The sequence below is a fragment of the Chamaea fasciata genome, unplaced genomic scaffold (genome assembly GCF_029207755.1).
Source record: "Chamaea fasciata isolate MVZ Bird 193981 ecotype frontalis unplaced genomic scaffold, bChaFas1.0.hap1 SCAF_1, whole genome shotgun sequence".
In the NCBI taxonomy this organism is placed as follows: Eukaryota; Metazoa; Chordata; class Aves; order Passeriformes; family Sylviidae; genus Chamaea; species Chamaea fasciata.
The window spans coordinates 22,345,851-22,370,808 of NW_027094086.1; the positions used below are offsets into that span (position 1 = coordinate 22,345,851).

Below are 24,958 nucleotides of genomic sequence, written 5' to 3' on the forward strand. Positions count from 1 at the left end.
TCATGAGTTTGTTCTTGGGCTGAGTTCAACCAAGTGGGCACTTTCCTGTGTGAGCCACAGTTGACAGTGTGGACCTTTGCAGCAAGGCAGGGTGTGCCAGGCTCTTGCTTGCTGTATTACTCTCCTGCTACATTTATTCTGTGTTGAGCTAGCAGTAGGAGCTGTTAAATTTTAAGTTCCAGTGAACTCCACTACAAGGAGAACAAAAGATTGCTCAAAGTAATATTTGGTAATAGATCTGTCAAATTTGTAGATCATTCTATGAATATTTAATTTTATACATTGCAAAACACCAACACGTAGACCACAAGGTAAGTAAAAATTTGAAGTTGTGTTGAAGTGTGATGTATGAACCAGTAATTGGTCCCTCCAAGATTTGAAGTTTGTATGGTTAGCTGAATACAGACAGCTGGATAGAGGAGACTTGCAATAATGTGGACAGGTAAGGAGAAACAGACAAAAAAAAGCTTCAGTATTCATTGCAGATTCTTTCCCATGCTTACTGACCAGAAAACCAAATACTGTGTTTGTTTATCAGGGGTCTGTGTTGTCTTTTTCCCCAGCTGGAATTTGGAGTGTTTGTGATGGAGCTGAAGGTGCTGTGAAAATGTTTGAGTAGAAATGAAAGTACTGGTTGTGAGGAGAGGTCATGGAATGAAAAAGAGAGAAATTGAATTAATATATCAGGGGAGAAGATAGATAATAGATATAGGGCATGAGGCTTCATCAATTACGTTCTTCATGGAACAGTTTTTAAATATTTAATAATATTTTTCTCAGGTGCTTAGTTACATTTTGCCTAAATTGTACTTGCATATAATGATGCAAAAATCAGATTTTTTCCAACAGCAGGTGTTTATTAGGCAGCAAAATGTGCAAATGATATAATGTATGTTGTCTTAAATGAAGAAGTAATGTTTTAAATGACCTTGAATTAAAAATTAAACTTTTTGCAAAAAGTAAGGTTTTTTTTTTACTGGTTCCATGTTTTAGCATCATAGATCAAGAAATATTTTATGACTTTGAAGTATAGTTTTGTTGAAGTAAGTACCCACAAGTGCTCTGGTTAGAGCCACTAATAATTTAACAAATCTCAACTTGTTAAGATTAATTAAATTATGAAATTGAATATCTGAAAAAGTTTGGTTTTCTATCATCACCACTCTATTTACAACATACTGCATGATTTCTTTGGAAAATTGTATCCTCAATCATAAAACAGTTATTGAGTGATTACATTTCTCAAGGCTTGCAGTTATTAAAGATATTTAAAGGAAAATTTTAGTTATGAAGCAGCTGAAATTCACTATGTGTTGTGTTGGTGTAGATCTTGGTTTTTGTGTAATGTTTGATCTTGTTTGTCACTGAAATCTGTGGTGTTGAATAGGACTTGTAATTAAATCTGAAGCACAACTGTTATAATGATATTACATATTTTAATGATTTTTTTCCCCTAGCATACATTTATTAAGAATGCTAAGCCAGTTTCAATTTTAAGGGACCTAATCACCGAAGCTATGGAGATAAAGGCAAAGCGACATGAGGAGCAGCAGAGAGAACTGGAAGAGGAGGAAGAAAATTCGGTGTGTACCCATTTTTCCTATAACCACCTATACTTTAGGGATAACTTGCTGATTTTCCCCTGCTTCCTGTAGTTGTGTTCAAATACTTTTTTTTACCAGTTTTCTGTGTGGTTTTAAGCCTACGAATGCTGATTATTCCATTCTTAATTATGAGTAATGCTGTATAAGCCAGCTTTCACCACTATTCCATGAAATGCCTTAGTAAAAAGCTTTTCTAGGAAGTGGGAAAAGAAACCATGTCAACTTCAGCTATTTAGACTGATATTAAAACCCCCAAAATTGTTTAAGGTTCTACTATCACAGGTGGACTTCTTGACAAGTGGTTTAATTTTTAGTTCAGGGCGTTTTGCTTGGTGTTTGTTTGGGGTTTTTTGGTTGTGTCTAATGCACAGAATAGTTAATTATGACACTCACTAAGCAGTGATTGCAGTGTGGTTTGAACCAAGTAGCATGAAAATGGTGATGGGACTTCATTCTTCAGGTGTCATTGTCAAGCATGTGTTTGAGGAGAGAAGCAGATTGTGTAATAAGTAGGTTGCAATTAGAATAGTTTGGCAGTGTTAAGAATAAATCTGTCTTTCTGGCATTATTACTCTTCCCTACATAATTCATTTCAGTTAAGTTTTTTCCAATGCAGCAGAATGTGCTTCAAAGAACTGTATTGCCAGACATAAAATGTGTAGTCATTCAGGGTCATTCAGAAAAAGCAGAAAGAGAAGCTGGAGACTGGAATGTTAACAGCTCTGAACAAATCGAAAAAAGCAGTGCAGTAAATGAAGTTTGTCCTATAGCAAATTGTAGAATCCTTGTTACAGAGTGCTATGTGATAATCTAGGTACAGGAAAACTTTTCAAGCAGATTCTGTGCAATCTTCTGACTCTCCAACAATCGGTGTGGTTGGGTGGATTTTTTTCTGTTCTAAGAGTGTATTCTAAAAATATTGATAGCTTGTTTTTATGAAGGTGGTTTACTCTGAATTGTATTTACTTAGTAATAGAAAGGCAGGGAAGGCTGAGATTATGTTTTTTACATTAGGAAATTTTCCTCTGTGACTTGGCATGCAGAGTTGATATTTGTGACTTGACTTACTGACTAGTTGATTTTTGAAGAGACTGATTTATTACTGACATAAAAATCTGATATCTTTACTAGCTTGCTTTCATCAGTACTGTTGCCTTCTGAACTGGAGGTATTAAATGCTTGGGCAATGTTGATGTCTTTTGCATTAACCCAGAATTAGGCATGACATCTGATTACTTAGTCTGAGGTTCAGATCATATTGGCAGGCACAGTTCGTGCCAGCTAAGGATGTGGTGTACACCTCCCTCTCCCACTTCTGCATGGAAGGGTGTAACACAAGTTTGGTTCACCTCAACTGAGGCACTATTTAGCAACTCCTCATGGTTCTTGCATGGGTACGGAAGTCAGAACATAACACTGCACTCCCCACTCTGCCACCCCCCACACTCCTTCCCTCTATACTTCCCCTCATTTAGTGTTCAGTATAAGAGAACCTCAAATCCAGGATTGGGGCAGCAATCTGTTATTTGTCTTACTGTTGTAGTAGTTGGGAATTCTGCCATGAGCTCTTGTGGTGCAGTAAGGGAACAAGTTATGAGTAAAAAAGACAGCAAGAGTCTGCTTGTCACTATTTATAGAAGGTAAGTGCCTCAACTCTGAAAATAACAGGAGTATCTTTGGTAGACAGGGCTGAGAAAACAGAATCACAGAGTGGTTGAGATTTGCAGATACCTGCAGATGTTTTATCCAGCTCTGCTACTTAAGCCGGGCCACTGAGGTTTGGCTGCCTGGGCCCATAGCCAGACGGCTTTTGAATATCTCCAAGGAAGGAAACTCCACAACCTCCCTGTGTAGTTCATGGCAACGCTCGGTCACCCTCATGATACAAAAGATGTTTCCTGACGTTCACAGGAAACCTCCTTCACATTATTATATGCCTGTTGCCTCTGCTCCTGTCACTGGGCACTGCTGAAAAGAGCCTGACTTCACCCTCTTTGCACCTGCCCTTCAGATATTTACACATACTGATAAGGTCCCCTATGGACTTTGTGTTCTCTAGGTTGAGCAGTTGCAGCTCTCAGCCTTTCCTCCTGGGAGAGATGTTCCAGTCCCTTGATGATCTTTGTGGTCCTTTGTTAAGTCTCTCAGGTGTGTCCATGTCTCTTATACTGAGGAGCCCAGAAGTGGACCCAGCACTCCAGGTGTGGTGGCCTTAGCAGTGTGGAGCAGCAGGAAAGGATTGCTCACCTCCCTGCATCTCCTGGCAACTTTATCTAATGCAGTGCCTATTTGTCTAATTAGCTGCTTTTGTTAAAAGGTTGCTTTGCTCTTAAAAATGAGTGCCATTGTAGTATATGGAAATGCTGAGTGTTTCATTTTTTTTACTTACACTGATAGAATTTTACAGGCACACATATACCAGTGTGTGAGCATCAACAAACCCAGAACCAGAAGTCAACCTCTGCTTGCAGAAGTTGCTCTTCAGTATAAGGCAGAAGGTCAGAGCAGTTGGCAGCTCAGCATTTGCATACCTTGCTCAATTTTTTTGTGATCATGGTGTAGGGGGGGTTCTAAAGGCCAGCAGAGGGCTAGAGGCAGCCCTGCTTGTCGTTGCACAGGATGTGAGAAAAGAGGAAAAGTTTGAAAACTTCCCAGGTGAGTAAAGAAAGAGGCAAATTTGAGGCAGAGCTGACTTCTCAGTACTGAAGAGTGACAGAATAGGAGAAAGCCATGAAAGTGGGCTTGTGAATGAGACTAGTTCAGAAAAGAAAGGTAGTAGAAAATTAGAAGAGCATGACTTCAGCACAGTGAAGGACAGAGGGAGAGAAACTGGAAAATGAAGATTTATGGTATTCCCTGGAGTGAAGGGATCACTAGATGGGACTTTAAGATGACAAAAAAGAGAAGGATGAGAGAGTCTGGGTAAGAACTTCATCAATATGTTCTTTCAGAATGCTTTTATCATCCTTTGTTGTGTGATGTTGTGTACTCCTTTTTATTTTTCACTGTGGATGCTGACTTCCAGGCTGTAATTGTTTAACTAATTAATAAATAATACCAAATTATTTTTACAGGGGCTATTAAGAGACATACAAGTATATCTTGTAATGGACAAAGGGATGTCCAGATGTTTTTGCTGTGAGGTTTTTATTGAAGAACTAAACATTTTCAAAAGTTCCTTGTTACAAAAAGATCAAGGAAAATTTTTGTACCTACTATAAAAAATAATTTTGTGTATTTTTTTTGTGCCAGTGAGATTTTTTTAATTCCCTAAGTTTTGATACAGTTTTGTGATTCAAGAAAATAATCTGTGATAAGATTATTAGTAGTTAGGATGAAATATTTAACAGTTGTTAAAACTGGTGGTATTTAGTAGTACGTGTGGCTTTTGCTATCAGTAAATGTATGTCAAATCATTTGGTATTGCTTGGTAAGCCTTGAGTAAAAAAAGTTTGAAATACTTAGCTTTAATAGAAAAAGCAAGGCTACAAGTGATTGAAATTAAGAATATTGATGGTGAGGTGAGGAGGGATTTCCTTGTTGACAAAAACAGTTTTTGGAGTGACCCATGAATATCTTTTGTGTGTCACAGTGCAGAAAAAATTTTGTTCTGGACTGGCTTTAATACTTGTTTGGTGATAATACAGACTTCCTATGTCTTACAACAGTTGCAGTGCAGTACATCATTATAAGAAATTCCAGATTCATTTGAGAGGGAGGTAACACCAGAATCTTGTCCAGTTGCTGATCAGCCAGAAGGGCAAACTCATGCAAACTAGGAAACAGCGATGTAAACTTGCAGCAGTGCCTAGAGGGGCCTACAAGAAAGCTGCAGAAGGACTTTTTCCAAGGGCACATAATATAGGGGTTTTGGCTTTTAACTGAAAGAAGGTAGATTGAGATTAAATACAACGAGAGGGTGTGTAACACTAGAAAAGGTTGCCCAGAGAAGCTGTGGATGCCCTGTTCCTAAAGAGTTGTAGGTCAGGTTGGATGGGACTTCAGCAATCTGGTCGAGGTGAGGGTGTCCCTGCGCGTGGCGGGGGAGTTGGAACTAGGGTCTTTAAGGTCCCTTCCAATCCAAAACATTGTGTGATTCTTTGAAACTGTTGCTATTTTCTTTTCAATTAAAGACATTATCCCTGAGGTGTTCCTTGAATGCATGTTGCTCATAAACTGCTCAGTAGAAAACTTACGAACATGTTAGGTGTAAGTGAAGCCTGAACTAAGTGGTATTCTGATTTTAGTTTTTTAAGCATACCAGGCAGAGATTAATCAATGGACCCATAAGTTATTAGAGGAAACCAGGGTAAAAATCTGGAAGAATAAAATGAAAACATTGCAATATTTGTGTTTGTCGTTTTAGAAAAAGAAACAATCCCCCAAGCCCACACTTCGCTTCAAAATCATGTATAATTTGACAATAAGCTCAAAGGTTGTGTCTTTCACTTAATTTGGAGCTTGTTTGTGAAACTGCCAGAAAAAGAGTAAACCAATGCTTTCTGCACTTTTGAATGCTTATTATTTTCCTTTTGGAAAGGGAAAGCATAATGGATAAGCATAAGGGATAATATGAGTGCCAGTTTGGTAGCAGATGATGTCAGCAGTCCAGCATTCAGGGATAAAGGTAAATAACCCTTACACGTTCTTTCTCCTTATGTATCAGTTTTACAGAACCCTGTAAGAAGTACAGGACTGCTTGTATGTAGTTTGCATGACTACATGATCCTATAATTCAAATGATAATATAGGTCTTGATAAGTCTGCAGTGATGGCAACAACCCTAGAAAGAGCTAATGACAGTCCCTGTGTTACCTTAAGTATTAGTAGTGACAGTAAGTAATGTGTATATTTATTCATATTTTAGTGTCTATAAATGCTTTTTAGATTGTGTGTAAAATTGGAATTATTGTTCAGTTGCAAAGTAATAGCCAACTGGCACTTCAGTTTTGAAAAATAACACCTCAAAAATGTATTCTTTCCCAATCATACTGCTGTGAAGTCCTCAGTGTAGAAATGCAAAAACAGACTTGAACTTTGAGAAACGCATTATTTAACAACATCTAAAAGCAAGAGCAAATATTGGTGTTAGTGTTAAGTGGGATCTATTGATGTTAAAGGTCTCATGGGCAGCGAATTGAGTCCATATACTATTGAAAAAGAATGGTTTCATTTAACCTGGCAGGGGCTTGAATTTATTGATGTAACCCCCCAAGAATTTCCTATGTAAATTGCAAGCAGTTCTGCTTGTTACTCACTAGTACCTGATTTGAGACCCATCAAGAGGAAAGGTGTAGAATGTTCTAACTGTGACGTTTCTTATGTTTGGAAACCTGTTTAACCCTAGCAGTTACATTTGAATAAGTTTTTGTGCTTTAGTACCTTCTTAAAGTCATATATTGAATAATAATGGGCACTCAAAAGTGACTTGCATAACTGGAAGTAGAATGGAGTGTGTGGATTTGGAGAAATAATCAGATACAAAGTCTTTACAATTATGTACTTAATTTTCAGGGTTAATTCAGGTAGTTGTCATTCAAGTGAAGACGAGTCACATCCCCAAAATTGATTCTTATTTTTCTTTTTCACCACCATCTATGAACAATTTATAGCACGAATAGTTGTCAGTTGTAATGTAAATGCTTTTTGCTGTTCAAAACTTTGTATTGTAGAGCTGTAAATAAATGCCCAGGTTGAATACCGTCTTCATGTCTGTATCCTTCCTGAGAGATATTATATCATTATAAATAGTGTGCTCAGAATTGATTTTATGCCTGTTATGAGAGCTGCTCATGTGATGAGAATGCCTTCTGACAAACTGACATGTTTTGATAGGTGCTGAGGTTGTTGTACATGTTTTTTTAATTAAGCAGAAATCGCGAGTGTTGTGTTCTACAGAAGGTTAATCCCAATATCAAAGTTTAAATGTTAGTTTAGGCATTATGAGACATGACCAGTCTCTTCTCGCGCATTTTTGGAAGTGTGATGTGAAGTCGATGCTGGGGCTGGGCAGCTGTATTAGGGGAATGTAAAGGAACTTGTTGCCTGGCACCTTACAGAAAACATGTCTAAATATTTGTTTCTGTGGACCTTTAAAGGAATGAGGTAACAAGCTGCTGTCTATATGTTTTCTTTTACATTTTAATGTCTCTATGACGTAAGAAATGTTTAAGTCTTTTTGAGTATTAAATCAAGAAATTACTACTTCAATAGTAATCCCCTTTTTTTGCTTGGGCACTTAGTGGTTGACCGCTATCAACACTAAAGCCAACTGTTGATAATCAGTTGTTCCTATATGTAGGATAATTTATTCATTCATACAAAAGGTTATTTGGTTAATCCTATATTAGTTATGAAAAGTTGGCTTCTACACTTTGAGACTCTAAGAATTGCTGTAATTTTTCCTTTATATTTTTACAATATTTAAAGTGTTGTTGTAAAGAAACCAGTGAATCAGATGAGTCCTTCTGTATTTTAAATTTGATACACTATGCTGGACTTTTTGGAAGGTTTTTGTATTTGCTTTCATGTTTCTTTCATGTGTTTTCATGTATATGTTATAGCTATATTTGTCTATAAATATACATATATGAAGTATTGAACGTGTTAAAACTTTCTCTTTCCCTGCCATTTTTTCTTCATGCCAAAGAACACTTGACATATGTATTAATTAAATTTGATTGCAGTCCTTTAAGTGTCCTGAAGTTAGAAATATAGCATATTGTTAAAATCCACAGCAGTGTGGAGCCAGAAACTGGTTATAGGAAGAACAAACATGAGGAGGTACAAGCACGCAGCAAGGTGTCATTACCTGGAGGTAGAAAACAAGATTAAGGGCTGTTTTCTGACTGATGTCTGTTGAATGTGATGGGATTTGGCTGTGTGCTGAAACTTAAGTTTTTATCTGTTTTAGTGATGGGTCTAAGCTTTGTGTGCTCAGTATTAATCATGTACTCAGGCTGAAGTTTGACTGTGTTCATTAGGAGCTTTTACAAAATCCTTGTGCTTGACCAATCTATATTATGAGTTTATGTAGCTACTACAGTGCTTTAAAAAAAGATAGCTGTGACTACAGCTACATTTTTCAAAGGTGATGATGAGGTGTTAATAGTAAATGAAATTATTTTACAGGATACTAAATTTTGCCAGCATGTAGATAAATCTTCCTTTAATGCCTTGCAGCCGAGTTGGCCGTCTTTGCTGCCCTCTAGTGTTCTTTTTACATGCCAAACCACAAGCAGAAAGATTTTAAAGGTAACTGCTGCCATATTTGCTTCTCTTGTTTAGTTTTTTATCACTCTTTATCCCTACTGATGTTTAAAAGGCAACAGAAAAATCAATTCATCTTTATCACCTCGGTTCGTTCACTTCTGTAATGATGTAGACTTAGGTATGCTCTGCAAGGCCAGCTTCTCTGAGAAAACTTCATATGTGATGAGATCTTTTATTTCACAAGTATATCATGAAGTCTTGGGTGTGGTTTCTGCTGAAGTATTTTTGAGTTTTCTATCCTGATAATCTAACCTCTATGATTGCATTTTTATGCTTTAAGGGTTGATTTTTTAAATAATAACAACATACTGGTAAGTAAGGAGATCCAGAGAGAGTGAGTCTTATAGGATTGCAGGTTATTGCTGATACTTTACTTGTACTTTACATTATGATGTTATTCTGAGTTTCTATAGTCTCTTATAATTTCTGTAGCATATCAGGAGATTTTAGAGTTCTAGCTTGTGTGCACCTTCAGTTGCTGTATAGTGGTGTAACTGAAACCCCTTCCAAATACAAGTTTGGTTGCTTATTACTTGTACACAGGAGAACAGCAGACAGTTTAACTCCAGAGTTAGTTGTTTTTATTGTTTGTTTCTTGGATCTGTTTTCATAAACAGTATGAGAACATGACACTTCAGCTTTAATACTTCTCTTATTTTTCCTGGTTAAAATTGAGATTGTGTTTGTTTTCATTTAATCAGTGTGTTTACCTTTTTAAACAACAGATCACAAGTTCTACACCAATATTTATGTACTGTAAAGCATGAATCAGAATTTGTATGAAGGAATCACTTTCATCTCTCATGTAAATGTGCACTTCCATTACTTGGATCTACTGCATACTTTTATAAAGCTACCTTTTCAGAACCAGTGTAGTCTACTGCCATATTAGCTAAATCTCATATTTGTGAGAAATACAAATTACAGTTCTGGAAGCAATCTGTGTTAGGTACAAAATTAATTATTCTGAGGCATACACAGGCCACAAAGAAGTTTTCTATTGTTCTGTCTCAGTACCTCGTTTCTGATATCAGGAAAACACCATTCATCAAAATTGTTGTGTACTTTCCTTTCTGGGACAACTGTTCTTCTAGTACTAAGGTGAGCTTTTTTAGTCCTTAGTCTCCTAGGTGCTAAAAGATAACTGTTCTCTTTGCTGAGAGACAATACTAAGATGAAGGCTTTTGGCACTCTTAGACTGGAAAATGAAATGCTATTCTTTGGACCAAGTCCAGATAGGTGATTTGACTGAAAAAATAAAAGATCATTTTTTCAATAAAGTAGAACTTAGGAAAATGGTAGGATTCTGTTTCATACTTGGTCATATTGTTAGCCATCACTTTTTTCCCCACTGACTTCTACAATAAACGTTTTGCATTCCAGGAAAGTGTTTGTTTAATTTCTTATTTCAGCTTAGGTAAGTTTAGGGCCATATGCGCTGCAAGTGGATATTAATATTAGTCAACCTAGTCTGTAAATTGAATGTAACTTAAACTCAGAGATTTGCCTGCCAAATTTGTAGTAATTAATAGGTGAGACATCAGTATGTTGTGAGTCAGTTTTATGTTGTATTGCAGTACTGAAAGAAATACTTGTAGTTTAACTGTTCTGGCACTTTTAAAATGCGATGCAAAACTGCTTGTTTTTGCTGAGTACCCTTTTTAGAAGGGGAAATATGCAATTCACAGAAAACACTGGAGTTAACGGTAACATTTGGTAGTAGAAAGTAAAGAAAATTAAAGTTGCCACCAGGAGGAGCAGTACCAAAATATTCTCATTTTTTTACTAGGCACAGTTGCCTAGTGCTGTAGCTGTAAGCTGTCTGCATCTTTGGGACTATTGCAATTTTTTAAGGGTAGGCTACTTAATACAATACAAATAAAAAAAACCCCCTGAAATAATGCAAATGAAGAACTCAAGTATTTTTGCAGATTATAATCTGGAAAATAATTATTCTTTTGACTTCTGGAATTTTAATTTAAATCTGTTTAGGTCTGTGTCCTGGTTTTATTATGATATGCTGTTAGCCAAGCTTTCTGTATCAGAATGAAATCTGTTTCTGTATCTCTTAGTTGAAATGTAATAGAATAATTTTCGGAAGCTTGTATTACTGAACTCAATTTTCTGTATCTACCTAGACCAGCCCATATTGAGGCAGGCACTCAGGCCATGTATCTCATGCATATGTGTCTATGCAAGAGGTAAATTGTCTACTGTGCCAGGGAATGAGTTCAGTGAGAAACAGAAAGTGTCAGACCTTGCAGGGGTTTGAGTTTGGGCTTTACTTTTTCTGGTCCCATTCTGTGTCTGTGCCCCTCAGCCCCTCCACTTACAAGTCTCTTTGTAGTTTAACATTTAAAATCTGTAAAGCAATGCAAAGATTTGGGAAAACGGGGAAATTTGTTAGTGGGTGAAGACATGTTTTAATGTTAGATATTACCCTGAATGTGTCTAAAATTCTTGTAGATGTGGCATTTAGGGCCATGATTTAGTGGTGGACTTGGCAGTGCCAGATTAACACTTGGATTGATGATTTTAGGGGTGTTTTCCAACTTAAAGAAATCCATGATTCTATGTAGCAACAACATGTTATTTGTAAGGGCCAAGTTAAAAAAAAAAAATTCAAGGGTTATCTAATAGTATTCCAAACTATGTAGCTAAATTATGTTGCTAATCAGGGATAAAATTGGTTTATCAAGGAACCCTAACGAAGTTTTGACACAGGAGAGGAAATGGATGCATATATGGTTATAGAACTGGTGAAAGTAGCATTTGTATTTAAAATACATCAATTTGACATAGAGTAACTTCACAGTGATGGATATTATGGCTTACATTTAATCAACAAATAAGAATGCCTATTTTTTTTTTTCTTTGAGTAATCGATTTTACTTATGTAGAGAATGTGTATAGGCACAGTCCATGACGTCACTCCTGAAATGCTGTGGTGTCGTGTGTTTAATCGTAATCAGATTTTGGAAACCAGTGGGATTTCCCATTAGTGTTTTGAAATATTGGTATTCCATACGAATTTCACATTTCATTAACTGGATTGTCATTATTACTCTGTTTCAAATTCCTGGCCCGTTACTGTTACCAATTCAAAATGCTACTGTCTATCTCCTTGATATTATCTCCCCCACGCTTAGTGGGTAAGTATGTGCTCAAGGGCTATTTTTATGTGTAGTATTAACAAGTTATTTACTCATGTTTTTAACAAAGGTTTTATAATGGAAGTAAACACTTGAAGTAGGTCAAGTTGACTTTTTGTGTCTGAGGGGGACTTTAAAAATTCTGTTGAAGATTGTTTAATAGCTAAATTGAGCATGAGCCTGTCATTGGGTTCTCTATGTAATGTCAGATGCTGGGCATGATCCTAAGTTGAGGGCAATCAGCACCCTTGGTGACAGTCCCTTGCAAAACAGCAAAATCTCTTTCTGTAAGTTGTGTTAGCGATTTTTGGAACCCAGAGAGATAAAGTGGGTCATGAAAATCACAGAGATAACTCAAAACTGAATGTTAATGCAAAGTGAGTGTGTGGGCCATGTTCTACTTACCCTGCTATGCATCCGTGAGAGAAAGAAGAGTTTTTATTTTTCTTTATATGGAAGATTTTTTATTTTGTGATTTCTTTTAAAGTTTTAAACCTGGGAGTCCAGCAGTGCAACTAGGTCACATAAAGATAAAGAACTAATCAATAAATGATTGCATCTTACCTTTGTTTTGTTTTAATGATCTGCTGTGTTCTGGCAAATGTTTCCCCCCAGGATGAAGATGAGTTGGACTCTCACACCATGGTGAAGACCAATTCAGAGAGTGCTGGTACCATGAGAGCCACCAGTACGATGAGTGAAGGCGCTCAGACAATGATTGAACACAACAGCACCATGTTAGAATCAGACTTGGGGACCATGGTAATAAACAGTGATGACGATGAAGAGGAAGATGGGACCATGAAACGTATGTTATTAATTTGCTTTCTTCTAATTACATGTTTTCTTGTGCCACATGACGATGTTATATCATGAAAGGCTTTTAAGTGTCAAGTTCTGTGGTTAAAACAGGGAGAGGGGTATTTGTGTCTCTAAGCACTCTATAATTTGTAGAGAAAAAGTTGACTGTAGTGGGAGATTCAAAGCAGAAGCCTGATTTTGGTGCTTTGCTAAGTTTCTCTAGAGGAATCTCAAATTGTCCTTCTGTGAATTGTCCCTTGTACTGCTTGTCTCTTTGTCTCCTGTCCCACATATATTTTGGACCAGTTCCTTGGAGCTAAACTGATGGGATTATGTGAGAAGCTGCTTCTTCGATGTTAGTGGTCCTGGGAATATATCACGGCTCTCTTTGGCGTCAGCAGTCAGTAATATATTCTGCTGCAAAATTGTTTTGTAACTCATGACCACTTAGCAGATCTGTATTTTTTAAGCAAATAATTATCTGGACATGTTTTGGAATATAATTCAACAATGGTTGATTTCAGGCAATAATCAAAAGATTGTTGAAACCAAACTAAAAAGTTCTAATTGGTTTTGACAGTATGTGAGGGAGTACATAACAAAGAGAAAAAAAATTGTGAATGTTTTTATATATTTATATATAAAATGAGAATATATATAATATATATTTTATGTTATAAAAATATAACTTAACACTGAACTATCCATTTTAAAAATAGTTAACTGAAATATCCATAAATACACATTTTAAAAATAGTTAATTTACATACTGACTTTGCTGAGATGTTCAGTGTTTGGCTGAAGACTACTGCAGATTGAGGCCCACGAATTTTAACAGAATTATTTGCTTTAATAGGCAGCATCAATAGATGACTCTGACTCAGGCTGTAGCTGCCTGATCTCATGAGGCACAATGTAATGTTTAAATCCAGGCAGTTGCGGGGAAGGGGATGTGGGGAGTTGTGTGTGTGTGTAATATAGAGAGCTAATATCTCAAGAATGGAAATCAGTGCCAGATAAATAACTTTGTAGTGTTTCATAGGAAGTACAAAGCTGCATTTGTGTTTGCATATAGATACCTGATGTAATTTGGTCAAGATTAGCTGAAAGTGCAAAGCAGAAACTTTTATCTGTGTACTGGAAATTGGAAGGAAAAAAGAGTTTTGTAGATTTCGCTTGTTTGGCTTTTTTGTGGCTTGTTTTGGATTTTATTTTGTTTTTCCTTAGAGTTCTCAGCTGTGTGATTAAAAAAAAAAAAAAAAGGGAAAGATAGTATGAAAAAATTTGGAGTAAAATTTTTGGGTGGAAGTATTATGAATTAGGGTTTAGTGCAGTTTTTATGCAGCTTGACAAATCAGTCTTCATAAGTAAGTATACGTAGTTTACCAAATGACACCACGCTATCCTTGTAGGTTTAATATGTGCTGAGAGGAAATACCTGTTACTATGCCAAACAGATCAGAAGAGTGACATTGGGTTTGCATTGCAATCTCTTAGTCTGTGTCTTATTTGTCTGCTGGGGACATTGCTTTTAAAATGTACTGTTACTTTCAATTTTTAGTTGAAAAATACAGTTACAGTCTGTAGTTAGGGAGCTGCCTTTCTGCACCTTGACATTTGATCAGTATATGTCTTAATCCCATTCTTCTTTCTTCTCAAACAAGAATAATCTTGGGAAAAGTGACAGGTTTCCTTCCCCTCCCTCCTCTCCCGTAGATTTCTGTCTTGAGGCCTGTAACTGGAGCAAAGCAAAGCCAGCAGACTGGAGGTAGTTTGCCTCATTTCAAGCGATGGTTTAATCATTCAGCTGTCAGGCCACAGGTTTGGTTTCAGCACTTACTTGCTAAAATATTTTGGTTTTTGCATTAGACACCCATTATTTGTATTTTTTACATTACAAACTAGAAATAATTCAAGCACGGGATCTCCACATCTCTCAGCTAAAAATAATTATAAATTGTGTCCACTATAGCAGGTCCTCTGGCTCTGTGATTGTTGTGTTGTTTGCTCAAGCAGGAGCAATAGCAAGTTTCCTAAATGAATGTCACCAGGAAGGGAAATAAAAAATCCTTGCTGTCTGTGAAAGGCAGCCACAGATTTTGTGCTTTTTTGTACTTGACAAAGACACAAGATTTTGGAGTTTGGTTGCTTTTTCCAATGTCCTTTTATAGGCAAAGTAGGCACTTTCTGGATGTTTGCATGAATTGATTATAATAAATCAGAATGAGTATCTTGAAAGTGCTCTTTCATACTGCTGAATAATAGAACATTGCAAGCAAGAAGCTTGGAGAAAAAAACTTTGTAAACTAGGGAAGAGAGTTTTCATTTCCTTCCTAGAGACACAAAATATTTATGACAAAGTTCTTATTTAATTGCTGTTGTGTTTAGTTTCATGTTTTGTTTCCTTCTCTCTTTTGTTTCCCTGCTCAAGGACAAAATAAGAAACAATAATATGTTTTTATTTATAAGTACCCATGCTTGGAGGCCTCTGGGAGCCATGACAGAAAATAACTAAAACCATATTTTTTTCACAAATAGGGAATTGTGCCCAGATAAAATTGGGATTTGGAACAAAAAGAGGCCTGTCCTCCTGCCCCAACATACATTTTACAGTCTAGTAATAAACAACATTTTTCCTGTCTTGCTTGGTATGCCAGTGCATGCTCTGAACAGAGACTCTGTGGTATGTACCTGGAAGGAGGAAAGAAAATGAAGAACGTGGGAGAGTTGGGAGGAGCTTCACTTTCGGAGGTTTAATGTGGAGTAGAGGAAAGAGGGAGAATGATGGATATATTCTTCTTCTATTCAGTTGCCTGGGTGTTACTTATTTTTGTGTAGAAGCCTTTTCATATGTCAGTGGAGAGACTAGTGTTCAGACCAGCTTCCTCACATTCCCCTTGTGGTTTTCCAGCAAGGCTTAGTGGTAGGGCTTTCTGGTGCACCAAGAGTACTTGTGGTTGTTCTCTTTCCCTCATTTTCAGTTATGTTCTCTGCTTCTCTTTTTTGCCCTATTAAATTCATATTTGCCATCTGCTTTGGGCTGGAAGACAAGTTGTTTCTTAGTGCAGTTTGGGTTTATCCTGGGTTTCTTTTGCTTCAGACTTCAGTGAAGCTTTTATATAGCTTGTGGGTGGTAACGAATGTACTAAAGGAAGAGGACAGAGAACTCATGAGCTGGCATTTGACCACTAGAAGGTAGAAAAGTAATCAAAATGAGAATATACGAATATAATCTTTGGGACAGCAGATTTCCTTCCCTGTCCTCCCCCTTCCAGAGATGGCTGTCTTGAGCAGTGTAACGCCAGCGAACTTGGCAAACTGGAGGTAGACTGAGGCAAGTGGTAGTTTAATCCTTCAGCTGTCAGGCAACAGGTTTGGTTCCAGTACTTACCTGCTCAACTTTCTTGTCTTATTTTATAATGGTATTTTTGATTACAGTGGGACATGCACCATGCTGTAGAACCCACATGTTGATAGAAGAATTCATGAGTTGGTTTATTCATTATCTTTTAGTGATTTCAGCATCCAGGGTAAGAGGTTGTTTGATACTGTAAGTCAGTCTCCTCTGTGATATGAGGTATATGCTGCAATAGCTCTAGAGTGGTGCTTCAAAACTCTTAAGAAAGGCCTAAATAGTACAGCTGGTTTTTCAGCTGAAAAGCAAAAGCTTGTGCCACATGTTTTATAACAACTTATGACCTAAGTCCACTAGGGATTTTGTAAGGAAACGTAATTATGAGCTGGTTTCAGTGGGGCTGTAGCCTGGACATTGATACTTCATGGATGTAGTTTCAGTCAAGGATGTTTACCCTGCCCCCATCAGCACAGTACTGAAAAGTACTTTCAGACCAGTAAGATGGTTAGCTTAGTTCACATATAGCTGTATTAGTGCTTCACTCCTGTATATGTGTAGATAAAGAAGTGATATATGTTTACAGGTCTGTGTTGGTTCTCAAGCCATTTTCTGTCACTGGTAATAACGTTGTTCATTTACGTCACTAGTAGTAGTATATTTTAAAAATGGGATTTTTTTTTTTTTTAATAGTGTTGGCTATCCTGCTTTTGAGAGCTGTTGCAGGATGTAGTTTAATGTGGACTCTCTTTGTTTGGCTAAAAACAGAAATAAAGTGTAATTTGGCTGGAATGGACTAATGGGAAGTGTTTGAGCAATGCTCTCAGGCACATGGTGTGATTCTTGGAGTGTCCTGTACAGGGCCAGGAGCTGGACCTGATGATCCTGATGAGTCCTGTCCAATTCAGCATATTCCATGATTATAATAGTAGTATCATTGAATATTTTTTCTTTTTTCCTGGGAGTGGGGGAAAAAACCCCAAAAATTATTAGACCAATTTTACAAGTCTTATTCTCAAGAGGCAAAGGAATGTTTTGTGCTGGAAACTTTTCCCCATTAAAAATTGTAACTTGGATTCATAGTCCTTCAAAAAGTCTCTGAAAGCTTCAACTAGTTGAAAATTATGTGGATTTTCCATTTCCATTTAAATGCTAGTTGCCATTATTTCTGGTAAATAGGTGTGTCATGTAACAAAGGAGAGACTGAATGAGGCCTGAAGCTGAGCTTGGGTGTATAAGTCCCTGTGGTACAAAAACTGTGAACTCAGTAACCACTTAGATACACTGCTCTCAGTAGTCAAACATTTCGATCTGTCCTGAGGTAGACTCCCAGCTGCTCTGGCTTAAGTAGGTGATACAGTTTCTTCTGCTGCTTCCCTGTGATTCCCAGAAGGAAACCTGACCTCTAATTATCTGAGGTGGTTGCTTAATAGGCATTTGTTAGCAGTAGAACTTTCCCACTTGTAAAATACAGTCACAATTCCTGCTTAAAAGATGGGTGAAGGAGGTGTCTGTGGCAGCTTTTTATGTGGTAGTTCACTGTTAGATGCATTTGCCTGGAGTCTGAGGTCAAAATTGTAGGCTTCTGTCTCCCATTTCCCAGAATTGCTGCCGCTGTGTTGGAGGGCACCTTGTGGGGGAAGAGAGTAGTGGTAGGAATGTGTGGAATACAAAGCCTAAGTAGTGTGTGATGTATAAGCTCTGGTATATAAGCTTTTCAGCGGGGGTGAGAGCACATAGGTAGATACAGGTCTAAAGAAGGCTGAAAGCTGATTGCTTTACTGCTTCTGACTCTTAGTGACAAAGCAGTGTATTTTGAGGGAATAAAAAATACTGACAGGATGTTCACAGAAGCACTTCAGACAGGAGAGCCAGATCCCTCACTTCGCCAAACAACTGAAAATGTTCTTCAGTTGAGTGGTAGATGGAGATCCACAGAATGTGGAAGGCGGTGGAAGCTCATGGCAAAAGGAAGAAAGCTTTCCTCTGTAGATATGCAGCTGCAGAAGAGTTCCAGTGTCCTGGTAGTCACAGAATGAGAGAAAGACCTACAGATTTTCCACACGACATGTTAAACCCTCCACTCCAAAATGCCAAACAAAAAAAAAATACCAACACCCATGCCCTCCCAGGAAATTGTAGTGTGAGTCTCCCTTGTGTGGGAGATGGTCACCCTCATCTGCTGATCTTACTTGTTAACCAACAGCAGAACTTTTAAACTAGTTTAAAATCAATTTGATATTAATAGAATACTTTTCTGTTGGAAATGCTTCTCTGCAAAGTAATTTTTTATGGTAGATGACATCAGGTGAATTTTACCAAAACATGCATTAGAATGGAGTGTGCATTCCTCCTTACTTTGAAATGTGTGTTGAGAATTATTTATTTTATTTGTGATACGATTTTGAAACAATGTCATAGAGTTGGTGTTATGTCCTTGCTCATTCATTTTATTCAGCATACCTTTTGGAAGAAACTTGCTTACGTAATTTTTCGGGGGCATCCCTATTGCCTGTGTTCCTATCGGGGGATTGTGTTTTCAGCATCAGTGGTGCTCTCTGTGTTTTATGGCTTGCCAGCAATTTCTGACTGTTGGTTTATTAGGGCCTTTTGCCTCAAGCTGTCTTTGCAGTAGGCAAGTTGTAGGGATGATAGGAGACAGATATTCTTAAATACTGAAACTGTGGAAAGCATTCTTTAACGTGATCATTGCTTATTGAAAAGCAAATAATTAGAAGAACTGAAAATCCAAGATCCTTCTAGAATGGAACAGGCTATTGCACAATAGGTTTTCAGTGCACATGTGGAGTGATATTGACTGCTGTAGTTTTTTTGTGGCAAATGTAGCTTACTGAATAGATGAGTGAATTAGTTGTCCCTAAGGGAATCCTTATGTGTTAGACTTCTGATTTTCTTGTTTCGTGAAAGATGGTTGAGAGGATAACATTACTTTGTTGCTCATGAAAGTTTTAAAAAGTACTTTCAGACCAAAATGATCTTATTTTGGAAAAAAAAAATTAAAAAAGGTGCAACTTATATCAGTTTGCTCTGACGTAAAGGTCCTGAGAGTTTTATAAAATAGATACAAAAGAGAGAGGAGCTTTCAAACGGCCTTTAAACTGGCAGATGTCAACCTATTCCTATGAAACACCAACTGAACCTGTTAGGTTAGCTAGAGTCTGAAATAGTGTCTCTTTTTTCATTCATTTATTTATAAAAATAAAATCTTAAAAATAAATTTCTAAATCAATTCTTTGGGATTTTTTTTACATTGGAGGAAGGAACAAAAAAAAAGTCAAAACACTTGTGGTCCCATCATTTTGCAGTCATATGTCTGGTTTTGTGTGTGAGTTTTTATATTTTTGGTGAAGGTAAGCAGCTTGCTCTTTTAATTGGGTTAACTGACTGTATGCTCAATTGGAATCAGAAGTGAGTTCTGAATTCTTATTTAGCAAAACAAATAAAAGACATTCTCCAAGTAAAAAATAAATGTTCTTTGCTTACCTTGGAGTAATTTCAGTCCTTTTGACCCAATTTCCATAATATGCATTTTGTAGCAAGGAATTCAGGGGGGTTTGGTTTGTTTTATGTGTGTAGGTAGTCTTCTATTACATGTATAAGGATGATATTTGTAAATAGTTTTAAAACTTACAAGCAGTGCTTGGAAAATCTTTAGTATTGCCTTATATGGGAGAGGACGGAGATTGCCTTACCTGTAATGGGCCAGCATTTTGGTATTTAGCATTTTGAACAGAGACACTGGCAATCTTTTTGTTTATAACTGTGTCTCAGAGATGAAACTTAAGTACAGCCATCTCAGCAGAAGAAAAAATTGGTTGTGAAAGGCCAGCAATGTGGTGTCCTATCTTCTTGGTACAAACAGTTTCAGGGGTTTTGGGCAGCGATCACCAAGTAATGAACAGTTTGTACTAAGAAAATGCATTGTATTTCTGTTTTTAATTCTACCTCCTTCATACTACTATCTTTTCTTGAATCTGCTTTCTAAATATGTGTTTTTTCTGAAATTTAGATTCTTCCATTTTTCTTCTGCTCTACTCAGCTCTTACAAGACCCCACCTGTAATACAGTCTTCAGCCCTAGGACCTCCAAAACAAGCAGGACATGGAGCTGTTGGAGCAAATCCAGGGGAGGACCATGAAAGTGATCAGAGGGGTGGGGCACCTCTGATACGAAGACTGGCTGAGGCAGTTGGGGCTGTTCAGCTTCATTCAGGAGAAGAGAATGTTCCAGGGAGACTCTGTAGGACCTTGCTGTACCGAGCAGGGAGCCTACTGGAGAGCTGGAGGGGGACTTTTGGCAATGGCCTGTAGTGATAGGACAAGTGTAAGGGCTTTAGACTGAAAGAGGGCAGGTTTAGAATAGATATTGGGAAGAAATTATCTACTATGAGGGTGTTAAAATATTGGAACAATTCCCTCAGAGAAGCTGTGGATGTCCCATCCCTGGAAGTGTTCAAGGCCAGGTTGGATGGGACTTTGAGAACCTTGGTCTAGTGGATGAGACTCTGCCCATGGAAGGGGAGTTGGAATTAGATGGTTTTTAAAGGTCCTTTCCAAGTCAACACATTCAATGACTATAGTTTTTGCTCTTCAGTGCTCTTTTCTGTAGTTACTTGGCATTCCTGCTGTTTACTTCTCATCCCTTCCTCAGTCCCAGGTTCAGGAGATCAAGAAACATCTTTCAAGTGATCTTGAGTTTAGTGGGGTAAACTTGGGAGATTCTGGAGAAGAGTGTCTGCACTCTGGTCAGTTAAATTCATCCTGGAGTTTAATTCACTGAGTTGTTAGTTCACGGTTGTTATTAATTAAAATATGGTGAGTAGAGATCTGGGATTAGAAAAAAACATGAAAAAATGTTGCAAAAACTGAGAGAAAAATCGGCTAAATATGTGAGGAAAAGAAGGTGTGTTTGGAAATAGCAGTTTGGTTGAAGGGATCACTGTGGAATTGAAGAAGAGCAGCTGATGTCAAATTCACTAAAGCTTAGAGCATGACAGTAGAAGCACACATTAAAAAATGCCAGAAGAAATCTTACTAGAACAGAAAAATTTAGGAACAGCAGAAAGAGAAGAAGCAGTAAATCAACATGCAGTCTTTGCTTCTGTCAAGAATAGTGTGGCCAGCAAGTCCAGGGCTGTGCTTGTCCCCCTCTACTGTGCCCTGGGGAGGCCACACCTTGAATCCTGTGGTCACTTTTATGCCCTTCATTTCAAGAAGGACATTGAGGTGCTGGAGTGTGTCCAGAGAAGGGCAGTGGAGCTGGTGAAGGGTCTGGAGCACAAGTCCCATGAGGAGCTGGGGGTGTTTAGCCTGGAGAAAAGGAGGCTCAGGGGTGACCGTTTTGCTCTCCACAATGACCTGAAAGGAGGTTGTAGCCAATGGGGTTGGTCTCGTCTGCCATGTCTCAAGTGAAAGGATGAGAGAAAATGGCCTTAGATTTTGGCAGGGGAGGTTCAGATTAGATACTCAAATTTTTTTTTTTTTCCCACAGAAAAAGTGAGCAAGCCTTGGAATGGGCTGCCCAGGGAGGTGGAGGGGGCAACATCTCTGGAATGTCTGGAAATGTCAGGAGGTGTCTGGATGTGACACTTGCCGTGTGGTGGTGGTGGTGGTGATTATGGTGTTTCTAGGTCGGTGGTCAGATTAGATGGTCTTGAATGTCTCTTCTGGCCTTGATGATTCTGTGAAAAGATGGCAGTACAAAAATAAACATTAATGAAAAAAATAGGCTGCTGTTAGTCATGCAACAAAATTAGAATGAATTAGAAAATCTTTAGACAAAGGAGATGGGAAGAGGTGATGAAATAAGAAGTGAAAGATGGGGGAAAACCCACATAGTGAATGAGTAAAAACAAATGTAAAACCAGATAAGGAGAGAGGCAAGTCCTAGTAATCATGTTAAACACAAGCTCAAATTATATTTTGAGTTTACATTTTCACTTGTTAAAACAAGTATATCAAATAAAAATTCCTATTACTTTGTTATGCTTGTAATTTAAATGCACAGTTTTGTCTCATTTTTGGTGTTAAGTTTTCTTCTCATCTTAGTTACTTATCCCTCATCCTATTTCGTATTTTATTTGTGGAAAAATATTTCATATATCTTCATGTCAAATGTGTTACACTTCCAGCAAGTACATTCATGTGTCAGTGCTTTGCAGAACATGATCTCTGAGGTGACTGTTATTTTTATTTATTGTGCTATTTAGTAATGAATGTGCTTTGAAATCCCATAAACGAAAGCAAATTTTAATCATTTAGTCCAGAAGATTTTTTTTACCTTTAATTTTTTGAACAGGATAAAAGAGCAGAAGTTCATGCTGATCTCAGTCTGCTTCCTAAAGCTTTTGCAGCTATTTTATGATGACAGAAATCCCCCAGGATATGGAGACAGGGTGCTTTGCAACCCTCTGTAGAGGGTGGTCCTGTAATTTTCTGGGAATCTTCATTGGTAATGAGTTAAATTAAGCAGCATCCAGACACAATTTGTGTAGCTGTATTTTGCAAGTTCTTTTTCTAAATAATCATTAAATCCCACCTTTAGTGAAACACTGTTCCTTTCCTACAAGTGCCTGTGGACCAGGCCTTGAAGTTAGGGGCATTCAGCGCCCGAAGGGGTGCTTAGCACCTCATGTTATTCAGTCTCTATAACAACAAATTGATATTGCATGAAGTAACTTCTGATGTTATTTGTGTGTGCAACTCTGAAATGTCTTGAACATTTCTCCACGTTGTATCTTGCTACAAAAATATCATACTTTGGCTATGAGCTTTTATGCCAAAGATCCTCAGGGGACAGAAGCTTGCATCACATACAGATGACTGTATTAGTTTCTGCAAACCCCAGGAAAATTAATTAGTGAGGTTTAGTTTATAGTGCATTAATTCTTTAATCTTTGGATAGTTTTTTACCTTTTTTTTTTTTGTTTTCTTTCAACTAAGGAAATGCTACTTCACCACAAGTTCAAAGACCTTCTTTCATGGACTACTTTGATAAACAAGATTCCAAGAATAAAAGCCCTGAAAACTGTAATCAGAACATGCATGAGCCTTACCACATATCCAAAAACGTTTTCCCTGATAACTGGAAAGTCCCTCAAGATGGAGACTTTGATTTTGTAAGTACTTTTTTAATGTTTATTGTCTTGCATGCAGTTTATTTTATATGTGCCAAAAATAGTTAATCCCTTTCTATAATATATTAATACTAATAAAATAAGTAAACTTTCAAGAATACTGTCCAAATATCTAATCTGTGTGCCTCATCCTGGTTGTTGAAGTAAGTACACCTGATTAACACAGGACCTTTTTAATGACAAGTGGCGTGTGACATTATACTGCCTTGTAATTACTTTTTTTTTAATGTTTTTGATTCCTTAAAATTTATGTGCTATAACAACTTCAAAATTTAACCCAATTCTGTTAAAAAAAATTGCTACAGACATGGAATATTGTTGTCATGTTTGCTGGCTATCTCAATAAAATGATTAGCATTTTAAACTGGCTTGGAGCCATTTAGTCAATCTCCTTGGAGATGTTTAAGACCACCTACTTTGCACAAGTCATTTCTTGGTACTATTCCAATAGCACACATCTCTTTACATAGAATTATTCTACCTAACACAATTTCATCTATTTCAGGATGGAGTTTTTACCCTCCAAGATATGTGTAGCTTATTTCATTTTGCCTATGTTGCAAATTGTAACAGGGTCAAAAAGAAAATGTCCCTTACATACAGGTTGCACTTAAAATGAAGTATGTAATTACTGATTAGAGACTTTTAAGTAATTATGCCTGGTTTCACCTTGGCTAATTTTTTAACATGTTTCAGTGAAATCTTTGTTTATCTGTTGTGGATGAAATGTTCTTAACTACAATGAAGTAGCTAAATATGATCACATGATGCCTTTTTGAAACACTCTTGAGATTTCAAGAGAAATGTTGTGTTTAATTTTAGATGACAGCTGTAGGTGGGGAATTTACTTTCCAGTTTTCACTTACTGCATTTCTACTTAAAGCTGACTCTTAAATTTAAACTACTAAGGTAAAGCCAGTTAAATAGCATAGTACAAGCTGTTGCTGCTGGAGAGTTTTGATTTAGTTGGGTTTTGGTTTGGGTGGATTTTTTTTAGCTTTTTGTTCTGGGTTTTTTTTCCATCAAATGCAGTAATCATCATCCTGATGATTAACAAAATAGTTAGTTGCACTATTCATTGGAAAATAACTGGCCATTGTTTCAGTGGGGTTATTATAGTGGCAATAAAAACTGCCTTTAGAACAATTTAAAATTCATTCTATCTTTTCCATTTCTTGTGAAGAAATGCAGGCAAAAATTATTCTTTTTGTAAATGCTGAGATGCTAATTCTGTAACTACTTACTCATTGATAATTCATACATGGATAATTGTGTGGAATTTGTTGAAATTGCTTGTACAATGAAGTTGCCTTCTTGAAATAGGAATTTGTCTTAGAACAAAATCTGAGGAGTTCTGATCTTCAGAAGCAGAACTGCTCAGATTTGTAGACAAACCTTCCTAGTGGTGTTCGACTGGCAAGTACAGACTTCAGAATCCTAGAATGGTTCCTTCTAAAGGAGGAAACCTTAAGGGGTCATCTAGTCCAGCTTTCCTGCCGTGGAGAGGGTCATCTTTCACTAGCTGTTTAAAGCTGTAACCTTGAAAACTTCCAATAATGCGACATCCACAACTTGTCTGGGCAATTTGTTCCTGAATCTCATGGAATTTATGTTTGTGCAG

The 24,958-nt window shown here is 37.2% G+C and overlaps 1 protein-coding gene across 1 annotated transcript in view; it reads left to right on the top strand.

Moving 5' to 3' along the window:
• The window catches only part of STK3 (serine/threonine kinase 3), a 126,777-nt gene that overhangs the window by 56,201 nt on the left and 45,618 nt on the right, over positions 1-24,958 (top strand). Inside the window, exons 8-10 of the mRNA XM_066178052.1 lie at positions 1,458-1,583; positions 12,644-12,836; positions 23,144-23,319. Of these exons, the coding sequence (XP_066034149.1) occupies positions 1,458-1,583; positions 12,644-12,836; positions 23,144-23,319 (495 nt within the window). The remainder of the gene's footprint in view (positions 1-1,457; positions 1,584-12,643; positions 12,837-23,143; positions 23,320-24,958) is intronic.